Raw genomic sequence first — 17,370 nt, forward strand, 5'->3', positions numbered from 1 at the left:
TCCTAAGTACATAACATAGATTTTGTAAATGTTCCATGGGGCCATCTGGTGAGTAGAGTAACAACAGTCCTCAAAGCATTAGGTTTCACCTGAGTACCAGTGGGCAGTAATTATGTCTATCCAGTCTCAACCTGTTTGTAGCATTTCCACTCTCTAGAAGAAATAAAAAAAATATTGTTGGCTTGTAGCATTTCCACTTTCAAAGAAATTATTTAAAAATATTGTTGGTATATTATAAGATTATAGTTTTTAAGAACAAAAGTACGGAATGAATAAAACTTGAAATGCAGAGAAAAAGCTTTTATGAAGTGGGTAATGTCTCATTCCTCCATTTATGAGCACAAAATCCTTGCAAACAGTTTTGGATTAATTATAGCATATATAGTGAAGCCTTGCTTTGGAATATACAATTAAGTTTGTTGTGATTTCAGCAATATCCCAAGGGATGGAACAAGGTAGGCATTGATAAACTACTGTATGTAAAGGTGTATTTGTTTTATTGTCAATTAATAACTAGCATGACATTGTATACCAAGTTTAATTTTATGACAATAAAATACAGTGGACAAAAAACAAAACGTTAGACCAGGTCATTGTATACGAAAGAGGGTGAACATAGGACAGCTAATCTGTACTCAAGCTTGAAAATCTTATATATTGGGCTTACCACTCATTACCTAACTAGCTTCAAACAATAAAAAATAAAAAATATCTAAAATACTAAATACTTCATATATAAAATATAGAACTAGTTATTTCTTAACCCTTGATGGACAGATAGATCCCCTCATATGAGTAGCAATAACAGGTTTTGGGTGGTGGATGGATCCACTCATGGTGTGCATCAGTATTTATTATGCGACAATGATTTGAAGGAATTGCGTGGGAAAGAGTTCCATTACATCTATAGCCCATAAATTCACTAATAGCAACTTTTATAGAGCTAAAATCAAGAAGCAGGTGGCTTATGAGCTAGTTGTGATCTTGACTTCAAGGGAGCAAGTACTTCCTCTCTCCTCATATTATATAGTATGTATATTTGCTTAAAATATACCCAGAGGTCGCTGTTGGTTTTAGTTTCTTATCTTTTATGATAGTATGTAAGTTATAATCGTAATTCTGCAAAGAAAAGTGGAAAGAAATATTAAGACAACATATAATCCCAAAAAAGTTACTGCATCATCGATCTTAGTATGTAAGTTATAATCGTAATTCTGCAAAGAAAAGTGGAAAGAAATATTAAGATAACGTATAATCCCAAAAAAGTTACTACATCTTCGATCTTGGTAAATTTACATAAATATTTTACAACAAATATACTAAGAATTTGTTGCTGATTTTATTTCTTATCTGTTTTCATATTGTATGAGCTGTAATTATAATTTTACAAAATAATATAATTTATTTATTATAATAAACATGTATTACTTGAGAAAATTTATGATTGTCTTGTAAAAGAAGCCCCGCGAAGGGTTGTAAATAGTCATTCTCAACTTCTCATAGAAGGTAGGGAAAATGTTTTAGAATTTTTTTCTTACACCTTATGCATTTGCATATCTTCCTCTTTCCATTGGTGTGTTTTTCTCTTAAATATGCTGACCTCAAAGTTGACCCGGCCTGGTGTGCTGCATATTGATTTTTTAGCCTGGCTCTTAAGGGTTAACCAAATGGAAAACATTGTCTTAAAGAGCAGAAAGGAAAATGAATAAAAGTAACCCTCTTAATAACAGGAGCTGGAAGTCCTTGATTACAGGAAAAATGTTAAGAAGGAATGATAATCAAAAGCTTGAAACAAATGAAGATAGTAATTTGAAGTTGTGTTTGTTTTAAGCTGGATGAATACAGGAAAACTTGTTTTTATTGGCAGTAGACCTGTGAATCCAGGAGTTGCATGCTCACACAGCACCTACTCTTTGTCTGTTTGACTAAAGACTGCAGTGTCTTGGATATTAGATCTCAGATGTGGGCTACATATTAACTGATTGGTTTATGGTGAAACAAATGTAGTTCATCAGATATTTCAAAATTTAATTAAAGGTGGCTTGCAAGGGTTGGGTTATTCATATTGCCATATTATACGTATGAATATGTTCATGTCCACGTGTGAATATGTTCATTGTCCATGCTTCAGAATTATTTGTTTGAGACAGAAATCTCAAATGGTGGACTTGAATATATTATATGGGAAAGATGCCAGGGAATTACTTATTAAATGAGATAAACAGTACTGGCTTGGGACATACATAATTGCAGATATTCTTTAAACAAACTCTAACAATTAGATGTATAATTTTTGTAAGTATATCAGCAATGAATTACCTGTAATTTTTGTAAGCATGTCAGCAATGGATTACAAGTAAATTCATGTGTGTAACACTATCTTTCCCTCTAATAGTTGCATTATATCTGTTTGTTGATTAATAAGCAGTAGGTAATAAATGAATAGATACTACTATGAGATTCACAGCCGGTGTCCCAGTGTTTTTCCGAAATAAAATTTTATCAACGTACTTGGCAAAGATGACACTTTGTCACAGGGTATCTTATATCCCTACCTAATTTTTTACTGTATTTTGTATTACAAAAGTTGCATAATTCTAATAATTATAAGAGTAACGCCACCTTCTTGTAGACATACTCAGAGGCATGTCTTTCGAAGATATAATGAGACAACTTCATCATTAACTTACCTCCTTCTCGATGGATAATAATTGGCTATTTGTGAAAGTCTCCACCTCTGGCAACAGTGAAATACAACCAATACTTGTTTACATTTAGTAGTAGCGTATAATATTGGATTTATTCCAAGAGGTCGAGTGCTAGAATCCTTGAAGAAAAGGGTTTCCACAAGTAGTCTGAGAACTTACTTCAGTCACTATTTCTCCTTTGAAAAATATTATTAAAAATCAATTAACAAAGTGAAGAAAACTTTGGCATTCATTGCAACTCCTTTGACATTTTTCCTAATATGACAGTGACGATCATTTTAATAAATAGAAAATTGCATATGATTAGATTGAATTATAGAATTTAGAGTTCAAGCCAAGCACTGGGACAGCAAAGGCGCCATTCAGTGACATATCATAACCCATGATTTTTTTTTTTTTTTTTTGGCAATGCAAGTTTTAATGTTGTTCCACAAGTTATATTTTATTAAGAAATAACAACTACACGTATTGCTTTATAGAGAGCATAAATAATTATGTATCTTTCTGCACCTTATGGAAGACAACAAATGACAAAAACTTGGTAGCCTTGGATGTCCTGGTGTACTCCTTACCCAAAAAAGGACCCTATTATTTGTTTACCTGTTCCAGTTTAGGTAGGGTTTGCCACAGGCCTCCTCACTTATAAACAATTGTGCAAGTAGAATTAAAAAAAACTGTCCTGCAACCACGGGGACAATGACTTACCATAGCCGCCATTCTTGAAGCCTTGACAAGGTATGAATATTCATTCAGAATTTCAGAGACAGCTATTTGTCGTCATCACCCTGTGGGAGGAATCATGACATCATATATTTATGTCACGTTTAACTTTGCACCCGTATGTTAGTGTGTTCCACCACTGGTTTCGGCTGCTTTATTCTACTCTTATGAATATACTTTCTTTTAAAATAAGTAATAAAGAATGCTGCCAAAAATTAGGTAGGTATGTAAAGTATACTATGACTAAGTAATATCTTTGTCAAATGCACAGAAAAAAGATATTCCAGAAAAACACAGGGACAAAGGCTGTGAATCTCATAGTAGATATGATAAAGGCAAAAAGAGTTCTTGTTATTAAATCTAAGCCAATCTTTTAGCTAAAATTCCTGATTCAAAGGGCTTACAGGAAGGGTTTTGTTGTTGATACTGTAATTAAATTAATCCTATTCTTTGTGAAGTATTTGATGATTGGATTACATAAAAATGATTGACAGTTTCCTGACTTAATTTGTTTCCAAGACTTGATATTGGCTCTTCATTGAAATTCTGTTACAAAACCTTTTTATTTGTTTTTAAGTGTTTATCTGCATTCTCTGCTTTCTGAGATTGGGTCTTATTGGTTATTCACCAGGTGATTGGAGATTATAAAGTAAAATTAATGATATCTGGCAACACATGCATAGATCGAGTGAAGAGTGGTCAAGGGCCACTCACCTACGCCACCGTCTCAGTCTTTTCTTTAACAGTCTGGGCGAGAGTCGTGGTTAACCTCTCTTGGCCTTTACCTGGTTCATTGCCTGTTTCACTTATGTTTAGTGTGTGTGTGTGTGTGTGTGTTTGGCTGATATTATGGCTGCCTCTGCTCCTTCTCGGCCTCATCAATGGGTGTGCCCCGTAATTCCAGGTTTTCCGTGTTCTCGTTTTTGGCTTCAGCAGTGACCGATCCCCACATCACGTGTAGCAGGTGCCGTTCTAATTTTTGTACTATAACGAATCCTTGCACGGAATGCTGGGCATGGCCTAAAGAGTGGTGAAAGTCATTTTATAGCAAGAGAGAGCTTTGAAGGGTTTTGACTCTTCCTTCTTGGGAAGGTTTTTCACCTCTTCCCAATGCTTCGTCTCCTGCAGTATTCACCCCCCCATAATAGCGTTGTTCCTGTGCCTCCTTCCTTTTCTTCCATTGATTTGTCGTTGGAAGTATCAGGAGACCACCAGGCTGATTTTTGTAATGTCGCCCCTTCCTCTTCAGGAGTTAATTTGATTCCCGGGAAGTGGGAGGCTTTTTCATTATTCTCATTTATTCCAGAGTTGGAGTCATCCAAGATGGCAGCAATTTGGAAGACGCTCAGGCTAGGGGGTCCCCCGTCCTTGGAGGGGTTGCTAACACACTTTATGGAAGCTCGCTACCCCCCTCCTCAGGCTGGCCAGGCCATATCCCCTCCTCCCGGCCTTGTCTTTGTGGGTAGCCGAGGTCAGCCATCTTGTATTGCTCCGCCAGTGACTGTTGCCAATTCTTCGAGCCGGAGGGAAACCGTGGCGTCAGCCCCGTTGATGATGTCACGGGATCCTTCATTGTGTATTCCTCCGCCAGTGGCGTCTGATTCCCCTTCACACCGAGGGGAAGCCGTGATGTCATCACCACTTGTGACGTCACTCCCATCGATAATGTCACTCCTAGTCGTCTCCTCTGCACTGCCTCTCTCAGCCGTGACGTCATCTCTGCTGCCCAGTTCGCTACATCTCCCTTCCATGTCATCAGAGCATTCTTGCAGATCAGTCTGAGGTTATATACCAGGCAGTGCTAAGAGTTGGACTGTTTTGGATGATAAGTTGGCTGCCTTGTCGGTTGGGAAGACTGGAAGGAAACATGTTGCTTTGTCCCTGTCTCTTGCAAAGAAATTGCATAAGAAACCAGTGCTGTCTTCCTCTCCCTCTTCTCCCTCTATGCCACGACGGCGTATCAAGCGTTGGAAGGCTAAGGACTTTGCTCTTTCTTCGCCTACTAGGGAGGAACAACGCGGACATGTTCTTGAGAGTGTTGGTGTTTCGGAGAGTGTTAGTGTATCTTCCCTCGTGCAATCTGCAATGGCTGCTTCGTCCTCTGCATCGAATTGCGGGCACATTACAACCTCCCCATTCCATGCACATTGCGAGGGTTGCAACCTCCCCTATCCTTGCACATCGCGAGCGTGTTGCAACCTCCCCTGTCCGTGCACATGATGTAAGTGCTCCTTCTTCTCCAGGGCCTATTTGTCGCTGTAAGGATCTCAAGGTGCCTGTCAGGAGGTCGAAGGTGGTGAGCGCGGAGTTGGTGCAGCAGGAGTGTTTGCCTGCCCCTCTCACTGGTGCTTCCAAGAGTTTGACTCTGGGGGATTCTCCTTCAATCTTGAGTGTTCGGGATTCCTCTCCAACTCACGTTCATACGTCTGCCATGCCTGTGACCATTCACGGACATGTTAACCATTAAACGCCAAGCCGGTATTTCCGAAAGTGTCTCCCGTATGCTGGCGGCGTTCGCGAGTGAGTGCCGAAGCGGAAAAAAAGTTTTTTTTTAGAAATCATAGCACACTTAATTTTCAAGATTCAGAGTTCATTTTTGGCTCCTTTTTTTTGTCATTGCCTGGAGTTTAGTATACAAATCGCCCTGTGAGCAAAACGGTTAAAGCTAACAAGTTACTTTTTTTCATTGTATTGTACACTAAATTGCGATGAATTTGGTATGTAACAAATTGTAAAACGATCAAAGCAACACAGAGGAAATATTATCACAATATGATGCATGAATTTGTAATGCGCTAACGTAAAAAAAGGCAGTTTTCAAAAATTCACCATAAATCGAAATATTGTGCTAGAGACTTTCTGTTTGTTGCAAAATAAAGGTAATTGATAGAATATTAATAGACTGTAAGTGTTGTAGCTTACAATTGCAGTTTTCGACCATTTCGGTCGAGTTAAAGTTGACCGAAGGTCAAATTTTTTCTATATCGTTATTTATATGAAAATATTTCTAAACTGATAAAAGCTACAACCATGGGTTGTTTTTTGTTTTATTCTACATGAAATTGTGTACATTTTCATATATAAAACTTTATGTAACGGCTAATTTAAAATGGTGCAAATATTACGACAATTGGACGAAAATATTTATGATTTTTTCGGAAGAGTTACCGCGCGGACGGGACGTAAGGAAAAAGTTTTTTTTTTTCATAAATTCACCATAAATCGAAATATTGTGCTAGAAACTTCCAGTTTGTTGCAAAATAAAGGTAAATGATTGAATATTACTAGAATGTAAGAGTTTTAGCTTACAATTGCATTTTTCGACCATTTCGGTAGAGTCAAATTTGACCGAAGGTTGATATTTTGGTATTTATCGTTAGTTATATGAAAATATTTCAAAACTGATAAAAGCTACAACCATGGGTTGTTTACTGTTGTATTCTACATAAAATTGCGCACATTTTCATATATAAAACTTTATGTAACAGCTAATATAAAACTGTGCAAACATTACGACAATCGGACGAAAAAATTTTGATTTTTTCGGCAGTTACCACGCAGACGTAGAAAAGTTTTTTTTTTTTTTCTAAAATTCACCAGAAATTGAAATATTGTGGTAGTGACTTCCAATTTGTTGCAAAATAATGGTAAGGGATTGAGTATTACTAGAATGTAAGAGTTTTAGCTTACAATTGCGGTTTTCGACCATTTCGGTCGAGTCAAAGTTGACCAAAGGTTGAAATTTTGGCACATCGTTATTTATATGAAAACATTTCAAAACTGATTAAAGCTACAACCACGGGTTGTTTATTGTTGTATTTTACATGAAATTGCGCACATTTTTATGCATAAAACTTTATGTAACAGCTAATTCAAAATAGTGCAAACATTACGACAATCGGACAAAAAAATTTATTATTTTTTTCGGAAGAGTTACTACGCGGATGTGAGGAAAAAGTTTTTTCATAAATTCACCATAAATCGAAATATTGTGCTAGAGACTTCCAATTTGTTGCAAAATGAAGGTAAATGATTGAATATTACTAGAATATAAGAGTTTTAGCTTACAATTGCGTTTTTTGACCATTTCGGTCGAGTCAAAGTTGACTGAAGGTTGAAGTTTTGGCACTTATCGTTATTTATATAAAAATATTTTGAAACTGATAATGGCTACAACCATAAGTTGTTTTTGTTGCATTCTATATGAAATTGCTCACATTTTCATATATAATACTCCATGTAATGGCTAATATAAAATGGTGCAAAAATTATGTCAAAGTGACGAAATAATATCTGAGATGTGTCGCTGATGCTTTTTAGTGCGAGAAGAAAGAAATGACCGCTTGCGCGCCTGGGTAATTATTTTAAACAAAACAACAGCTTGATCCGTGAGCTCTCGGCATCCCCAAGGCGCGTGGTTCAAAAGTTTTTGTTGTGTAGGCCTATAACTATTTTTCCGCGAATTTTAAAAATAACTTTTTTTTTGTCAACGTACTATACGTCAGGTTGGCACCCTACAGACAATTTTTGTCGACGTTTAATACGTACAATTGGCGTTAAAGGGTTAAGAGTTATCTGTTGGAGGAATAGGTAGTGATGTTCCTAATGTTATTGTGGGTTCGTCTTGGGAGCCGACGCGTGGACCTAGCCAAGACAGGTTAGTTGGTGTTTCGGGCTGTTTGGCTGGTGATCCTTCCCTTAATTTTTATGGGGAAGGTGCCTTAGAGGAGCCTACACATCCTTCTCGTCGTCGGTCTCCATTTCCGGACAGGAGGAGGGAGACACGCAAGAGTTTCTGTCTTCCTTTACGGAAGTTGTTGATCTCATTTGTGGGTTCAACAATTTGGAAAGTAGGGCTCAGTCTTGTGTAAGGTTATTGCCTCTGTCTCGGACCGGGACGGTATGCTTTGCTCTGGGGCTCTGCCAAGCTACTACCCCCGCCTCTCACGAGACATAGGAAGTACTATGCTACAAACTCTGCATTTTTGATGTCCCACCATCTTAACCCAGACATCCTTCGCCTGAAACCGGGATTGACTTTGGAGCAGGTGAGGTTGGTGGCTCCGTCGCTTGTCTCTGCAAGATGCCTCAGCATTGGAATCTATGGCAGCTTCCATGTTGCAGACGGTTTCTTGGCTGTCTTGGCTGGCCTTCTGGTCTGTGGTCATTGCCAAAATAGCTTCTGAACAGGTCCCCAGAAGGGTTGGTGAGTGCATCCTCACTTCCCAGTCTGTTGCAGGTCCGGAGGCAAGGCGTTTTTTGTATATGGCTCACCTCAGTGTTAATTTGTGAGCTAACCTTCTGATTAGAAGAGGCGCGGCTTTGTCTAGGATGGAGAGATTGGTTAACATGGAGTCCTTGCTAGCATTGAGGAACGGAGATCTGTTGGAGTCCCAGTATTTGTTTCCTCAGACTGAGCTCGAGAATGCGATAGACTTGCACCGGGCTGACACCAAAGACAGACTAGTGCACCAGGCCATGTCTAAGTCGGAGTCTTGTCCTAGGGGACGTCTGGCTTCTCCTCCTCCCCTTGTCCAGCAGCAGTCAAGAAGATCGTTGCCTGGTAGGCCATCAAGGAATTAGAGTTCGGCAGGGCCTTCCTGTTTAACTCAGCCTAGGTCAGAGGATCAATGTCCCTTTCGCTCTCGTTCCTTTTAAGCCAAGAAGGGGCACAGGGGGCAGAGGTAAGGGGGTCCGTCGGTAGGTTAGGTGCCTCTCCCTCTCCTGCGCCAGGGGTGGGGGGGTTGCCTGGCAGGCCATTGGGCCTAGTGGCAGAGTTATGGGGCGGAGAAGTGATTGGTAGATGTCCTTCTAGTGGGGTACCTACTGGCATTCGACTTCTCCTCCTCCTCTGTCAGACAAGCTGCAGCTCAGGAAGGCATATCCTCCAAATTCTCTGAAGTTCTTGGATCTTTGGGAGGAAGTGCAGAAGATGCTGGACAAGGATGCGATAGAGGAAGTGGTGCGTCCATCTCCGGGGTTTTACAGTCGCATCTTCTTGGTGCTGAAGGTGTCGGGAGGATGGAGACCTGTGATCGACTTATCCACCTTGAATAACTTCATCAGGAAGACACGATTCAAGATGCAGACCCCGCGTTCGGTATTGGCAATTGTGAGGGAAGGCGACTTCATGCTATTGATAGACTTAAGGGACGCATACTTCCAAATCCCTGTTCATTCGACGTCCAGGAAGTTCCTTAGCTTCTCTCTTGGGGACAAGGTCTTCGAGTTAGTCCTATGCCTCGGGCTGACAACAGCCCCTCAAGTGTTCACAAGGGTCTTCTCTCTCGTGTCAAGTTGAGCCCATGCTCAGGGGATCCATTTGCTGAGGTACCTCGAATATTGGTTGGTCTTAGCAGTTTCCAGGGAAAAGCTGCTGCAGGACAGGGATTGTCTACTTCGGTTCTGTCTGGAACTAGGCATCGTAGTCAACCAGGAAAAGTCAAACCTCGTGCCCAGTGAAAAGATTCTCTACCTGGGCATGGTCATCGATACAACAGTGCCAAAAGTTTTCCCGTCGGATCAGAGGTTGGAGAAGTTGCAGGTGGTGGCGCGCAACTTCCTGTCGGAACCACATCAGTCAGCTCATCAGTGGCAGGTTCTTCTGGGAGTGTTATCTTCCCTGGAGAAGCTGGTCCCTCATGGGTGTCTTCATCTTCGGTCTCTGCAATGGAGACTGGGAGAATACTTGTCTTCGGCGGGGGACTCGCCCCTGATAAAGGTTCCTCTGTCTCTGGAAGTGAGAGAAGACCTTCGTTGGTGGTTGGACAACCAGAATCTTTCGAAGGGTGTCCCTTTGCACTCTCTCCCACCGGACTTCCTTCTGTTCTCAGACACCTCTCTTGCAGGTTGGGGGGCTTATTTAGGCGGCCTCATCGCTTCAAGCATTTGGAGTTTAGAGGACAAGCAGCAACGTATCAATGTTTTGGAGTTGAAGGCAGCCTTCTTGGGTCTGAAGGAGTTTCGTGAGAAGGTAGAATGTCATTCTGTCGTTCTCATGTCGGACAACACCACGGTGGTAGCCTATGTGAACAAGCAGGGAGGCCTGTTTCTCGTCAACTTCACGCCTTGACCGTTGAGGTTCACCAGTGGGCGGTCAGCAATTCGGTAGAGCTCTCAGCCAGATATATCCCAGGCAAACGGAATGTGGTCACAGACAAACTCAGTCTTCGGGATCGGATCCTAGGCACAGAGTGGTCCCTTCATCAAGTGGTAGCAGACAAGCTTTTCCAGGTTTGGGGGAGACCCAAGCTGGACCTTTTTGTGACTTGCTTCAACAGGAATCTGGAGATATTCTGTTCAGTGGTCCTAGATCCCTTAGCACTAGTAGAGGGCGCATTCCAACATCCCTGGGACAACCTTCCCTCCGTTTTATTTGATCCGTCAAGTTCTGAACAGGCTAATTAGTTCACAGGATCTCAGGATGACTTTGGTAACCCCTCTGTGGCCTCAGGGGGAATTGTTCCCAGATCTGCTGATATTGTTGTCAGAGGTTCCGAGGGAGATCCCCCTTGGCGGCATCTCATGTGTCAGCCCCAAGCGGAAAGGTTCCACCAGGCAGTAGAATCCCTGTCTCTTAATGGTTGGAGGCTATCGAGTATCTCCTCCGAGCGAGAGGCTTTTCTCAGAGAACAGCAGGGCATATGTCCACCAGTCTCAGAAAGTCTACCTCCGCGGTTTACCAAGGCAAGTGGGCGATATACTGTGATTGGTGTCGTAAACGGGGTTTTTCTCCACTCGGAACTTCTATTCAGCGAATAGCAGACTTTTTAACCTTCCTCAGAGATGAGAAATGTTTGTCCCTTTCTGCCATTAGAGGCTATAGGGCGGCCCTGAGTTTGGTGTTACGCCTTAGAGATATTGACATCTCCTGGGAACTCTCCTTGCTAGTTAAAGGGTTTGATCAGTTGAGTTCTCCTAGAGAGCTCAAGCCTCAGACATGGGATGTTTTCTTGGTTCTCAAGAGCTTCACTAAGTGTCTATATGAGCCCTTGCGTCGCTCATCTGACAGGTACTTGACGCTGAAGACAGTTTTCCTTCTGGCCTTGGTATCTTCCAAGAGGGTAGGAGAGCTCCATGGTCTGAGCTATGATGTGAAGCACACCAGGGTTGGGGGGTCGGTGTCCTTCGAATTTGTCCCAGAATTCGTGGCCAAGACCCAAAATCCCTCTGTGCACAATGACAGGTTCACTTCATTTTCCATTCCATCACAGAATGACTTTGTGGGTGGTGATGCTCAAGAGCTTTTGTTGTGTCCTGTCCGGGCCCTGCGTTGCTATCTTAAAAGGACTCGGCACCTTAGACCAGGCTTCTACAGACTTTTTGTTAGCACACTCCGTACGAAGAAAGAGGTGTTTAAGAATACTGTCTCTTTGGATACGGAAAGCCATCAGACAGGCATACTTGACTCTTGATGATTCCACCACCATGTCTGTGCAGTTTAGAGATTCCTCCACGGCTTTCACATCTGGGCTCGCAGCTTCCCCATGCCTCACAACTGAGTGGATCCCAGTTTGCTTTTTAAAATTAGCGACCCATCCACGACTAGCTTTAAACGTCTCCCTAGCTGGCATTGATGTCTCCCCACCCTCAGCTGCTTCCCTTTGTTTCAAATCTTCACAGATTGCACTATCCTTCTCACAGATGATTTTCTCAGTACATAATGGTATCTCTTGCCAACTGCTTCTCCTTAATCCATAGAAACAGAAGCCTCTCCATCTTGTCATTTATATTTGTCCGTAACTTAAACATGATAGTTATGCCTTTGGAAGGCTTTTGTGCTCTTGATAGCATCCTTTTATTTGAGGATTATACATATCATTGATGTAGTCCGCTCGTAATCATGTGCCAACTCACTCACGCTAACACCACACTCATGTTTCTTGATAATTTCATGCTTCATCTCGATCGTCATCATGCGTCTTTTCTTCTCACTGCCAACTTCCCACTCACCTTCTTGGGACCCATCACTTATTACAAAGAATGTTCACAAATATGCAAAATTTTGCTCGGAGGCTGGCTCGTATCTCGGAATGCTCGTATGTTGGAGCGCTCGTATGTTGAGGTATTGCTGTACTACAGTATTTTATGGAAGAAAAATGCAAAATGATAATGTTATGAACTTTTCATTGCTAAAGAGAAAAGCATTGTACTTTACTTGTATGCTTTAAAACCTGACACTGGTTTATTTTTCTCTTCTGGCTGCTTTAATTATAACATTTGATTAATGTAGGTAACAACAGTAGCCACATACTGATTGCATTGTGACTTGTTTAGGGAGAAAAAACTCATATTTGTTTATTCTGTCAACTTGTGTTCTTTGATTCCATTATTCTCATCTTTTTTGTTCCATTATTCTCATCTTTTTTGTGTAATGTTGTGCTTGCCAAGTAGTAGTAATTTTTTTTTGTATCAAATGCAGTATGTATATACATATTTGGGTTTGTGGAGTGAAAGTAACTATATTTCGGTTTGTGGAGTGAAAGTAACTATATTTCGGTTTGTGGAGTGAAACTAACCATTTTTTCTTGCAGAGTGTCAAGTTTGATGAACTCAAAACATTTGGTAAAGCAAGTAGTTGAATCTTGCTGAAAGATTTAGTTTTTATATTTAAAAAAAGACATTTAACACCATATTTTTTTATATGTAGAAATGGGCAATATATTTATTTTGTGTGTGTAGAACCTCTTCAGAAATGAGAGAATATAGGATATCAGGTAGTCATAATATATATCTGTGTGAAGTAGGTCCAGGAAGGTGCTTATTTTTAATGTATTCAGTGGAAATAATTGTGGAGAAAATGGATAGTTATAAATTAAAATGAAACTTTATTTAAATATTGCCAAAAATAGTGAAAAAAATATAATCACATTTTTTATATTTTTAAATTATTCATGTTCTGGATATCATCCTTTTATTATCTGTCATTTCCTTTGAAACAAGAAGTTGCTTTTGATCATATATAAAGCCCTTTTTATATTGTATATGGGACAGGTAAATATTCAATGGTCATTTTTTGACATTTTCCGTGATAAAATCCTGTTGGAGGTGGTGTACATTTTATAAGCCAGTTGGGAAGAGGTTTTTCAAGTAGCTGTTTTTTTATTTTACTTGTTTTTAAGTAATTTTGTTTTATATATACTTTTTTATAATACTTGTGGGATGACACATAGTACTTCAATGTGAATTTGCCCAAAGGACCTCTGTTACCTAAGATGATTGTGTGGAAGAGAGAATGAGTGAGTTGGCTGGACTCCTCCTTTCTCTTTTTTCCCTCTTCTTCCTACGGGAGGGTTGAAGAATAGACACATCATACGTTAGAACTGGTCTGATACAGGTGAGTGCGGTGGCCATACTGTGTTGCTTTTTTGGTTTCTGTTCCAGACGATAGACTTAATTGCTTCTTGGTAGCATTTACTCCTCTCTCTTGCAAGGGGAGATAGGAGTTGTGACAAACCTCTTGTGGCCTATGTGGTTTGTTGCCTGAACAGATGGAGTTCTTGTGGACTTTCATGAATCTAATGAATCTGGACATGTATCTTCTTCTTCGTCTTTCCCACAGTTATCCCTACTAAGGGATCGGTTGCCTAATACGCCTTTCTTTACAACATCAGGCATGATTTATTATTTGGCAAAGGGGTTTTTACGACCCTTGCTGTCATCAACCACTGTTATTGGTGGTGGGCCTCACCTTTGACTAAAAAGTCCACCTACATGGCAGCAGCTGTCCTTTTAGTTGCCTTTTACAAAACGCAGGACCTACGGTGGGAATCTGGACATGTGTCATTGTTTATCCCAGAGGGCTGAGTTTTTAGATACTCTCATATCTATTCTCTCACGGGATCCGACCCCCTTCTTTAGAACTCGAACTTCTAGGAAGATGGTCAGGTGGGCTGAACCCCCAGTCAGTTCAGGGTACTTGTAGTACCTCCCTCCAAGTATAAGTCTTATCATATTGTTCAGACTGAAAGTTTGCTCTGCATATGAACAAATTTTTTAATCAATATGTATTTTTCATAGCTAACAAATCTTAGGTCTTAACATTGATTGCCCACTTCTATCCACCCCTCTCATATCCTGGGATGGAAGAAAGACTAGTGCGTCACAGGGTTCCAAGTGTGGTTGGTGACCAGTCTAATCCTCTTATACGCATCAGTTGCTAGATGCCACACATTCTTTGTATTACAATCTTTTTATTGTTTTTAACTGGTTTCCAGCTGTTGCTAAAAGAATATCCCATTGTTATGACCTCAGGTTTATTAGCTATGAAAAATAAAAATTTATTAAGAATTTGTCATATTTGAGGCTTGGGGACTATGAAGGTGCATCCATAGATATTCCTTTTAGCTTTGGATTATCAGTTGTTGGACTCAGGCACAGGGGTTCATTAACACTGCTGGTGGAAAGGTGGCTTCCTCTGTAAGGCTATTCTGATCATACCATACACAAGAGCTTTACCACTGTGAGGGATCCACCTGGTGGCAAAATGGTTCCAGGAAGGATCCCAGATTAAGAATGCTTCAGACTTCATATAAGAAACTAAGTTTACTTGGCTTAATGGATATTTGCTAGCTACATCAACCCATTGTCCTTCTTATGAATATAGAATCAGATATCTGTAATAGTAGATATGATTCATGATATAAATTTCCATACAAGTATTTATTATTTGGATATTAACCCACCCAGCTTCCCCACATCTTAGTGGGTTAATGAAAAGGATTCTGATGAGAACTGAAACATTTGGAATCCATCTGATGTAGAACAAATTAACTGAGACAGTGATCTGGGTCAGCCAGGCTTGCTTTTTTGAACTTGAAAGCTATCTTTAATGGTAGATAAGTATCCAAATTTTAAATGTTATTGTGAAAATTTATATTTCTAGCCCACGCATGCATTCATGTTATTATTTATCAAGAACACTGGATTACATGTTTATATATCAAAGACTTACATAAGGCTTGCCCAAAGAAATTGTTCAACAGTAAGGGGTTGGGTTGAGAATTGGGGAATTATAATGTTTAAAAAGTTTGATTGTTCAGAGACCTAAGGGAAAGGGAATGAACAAAAAGTAAAAGTCAGTGCAGCTAAAGCTTAAGTGATGCTGCTGAGAACCACTCTTACCATCCAGTGAGTGGGGATATGCATTGAAGGTAGAAATTATTTTGATTTTTTTTTTATCTTATTAACATTGCAGGAATGTCTACCTCTTCTTCACATTTCTCATTTAAAATTGTTGCATGTAAAGATTGAAAAATATTGATAGAAAAATATTGTACATTGATATTTTGAACATATTAAGATTGTGCACTTCAATATCTTTAGCGATGCATATCAGAATATACATTAGTTTGTTAAAGTGAAATTATTATATAATGTTTTGGCATATTGTATAGTATTCCATAGGTTTTTCTTTTTAGAGGACGAATCAAAACATGCCAAATTTACTTCAGTTATGCAAAGAAAATCTACATTTAAAAAGAGGTTGTTGAGACTTCTTTCCATAGTTGGTGCCAACACTTAACCTGAAAAAAATGTAGGGCTGCTCTATTACTGGTGAATGTAAAGTTAATATGTTGTTATTCCTTGGAGGGCAGAAGATTAGTGTTAAAATGTCATCTCTAAGATTCAAAGTTGGTATTAATTTTAAGGGTGTATTATTTGATATGGTATTGTAATCTTGGAAAATAACAAAAAAGTAGATGGACAGAATTATTTATGTTCAATATGTAAGGAAAAATTATTATCTTTCTAGTTTAGTAACTAGCTTGTTAACATACCATTGTATTTAATTAACACTAATACCGTAAGCTGTAGGTTTTTATCTTTCACATTTCATCATGATATTTTACCAAGTACTTTACTCATCAAGTTGGTCTTGTGTTGAAGTGGCATAACTCTTTGATATTTCAGCTGTTGCCTCCGGACTCCAGTGCTTGAGTATACCAAGGTAATCAGCCTCATATTAGACCTTTGGTGGTGGGCATCACATTCTGCTCGATTAGAAATGGTCATTTTTTCTCTTTTTCATGTAGTCTGTGTTAAAATGATTGGGATTTGAAGTTTTCTTTTTTGGTACTTTGATGTGATGTTTTGCCATAATTTTGTTTTTATTACAACTTTGGTATTTTCTTAAGAATAGCCTACCATAGGTATATTTATCTACCAGTCTCACTTAACACCAAGCTAAGCAGTATTTAATTATTGTGCTGTAATTGTGTTTTTTCCCACTTAGACACCATGCTATTTCCAAAATATGCTTTCACCATTATTTTATGTTATTCAGTTTTAGCTTGCTCATTCTGTTTCACATAGTAGAATTTTCCAGTGCCTGAAATGTAGATGAAATAGATTTACCTCAGAACCCTTTATTTGTCTTTTCATTTTGGTACATCATCACTGTGTGCAGTGCTATTGTGCAAGTAGAAAAAAGTTTCAACTTTAAATAGGTGTTACCAAATTGTAAAACCCTCTCCCTAACACTCATAAAATTAAATGCCAGAGGTGTTATAAATATGTGCTGAGGTGTTGTGTATATATGTTGCAGGTATAAATGCTGAAACTTCATAGCAGAAGTTAACTTTTTAATTTTATTTTGAGGCCTCTTTGCTTATTCTTTGACTTCTGTTCATGTATACTTTATCTTTAGTAGAAATTTCTTTGCGTGTTTTCAGCAAAGGGCATTACAGGCAGTCCCCAGTTATTGGCACCATGAAGGGCTGAGTTTTGGTTATGATGCCATAACATACCTAACAGAGGGGCCATAATGATGCTTATGGTGATGATAACCACAGGGTTATTGGTGCCATAAACCACTGAGCTTATATATATATATATATATATATATATATTATATATATATATATATATATATATATATATATATATATAGATATATATGAATAACTTGATCATGAAGTATATAAAACGTGATGCTAAGTAT

At 39.2% G+C, this 17,370-nt stretch overlaps 1 protein-coding gene across 2 annotated transcripts in view; it reads left to right on the forward strand.

Moving 5' to 3' along the window:
• Nucleotides 1-17,370, forward strand: part of LOC135216689 (vesicle transport protein GOT1B-like) — a 187,855-nt gene that overhangs the window by 103,162 nt on the left and 67,323 nt on the right. The window contains exon 5 of one of the 2 annotated variants that reach the window (XM_064252102.1): nucleotides 16,341-16,377. The exons of the other annotated variant lie outside the window; for it this stretch is intronic. Within the exon in view, the coding sequence (XP_064108172.1) occupies nucleotides 16,341-16,367 (27 nt within the window). The 3' untranslated portion in view covers nucleotides 16,368-16,377. The remainder of the gene's footprint in view (nucleotides 1-16,340; nucleotides 16,378-17,370) is intronic. 2 annotated transcript variants of the gene reach the window in all.

The sequence above is a fragment of the Macrobrachium nipponense genome, chromosome 6 (genome assembly GCF_015104395.2).
Source record: "Macrobrachium nipponense isolate FS-2020 chromosome 6, ASM1510439v2, whole genome shotgun sequence".
NCBI classification, from domain to species: Eukaryota; Metazoa; Arthropoda; class Malacostraca; order Decapoda; family Palaemonidae; genus Macrobrachium; species Macrobrachium nipponense.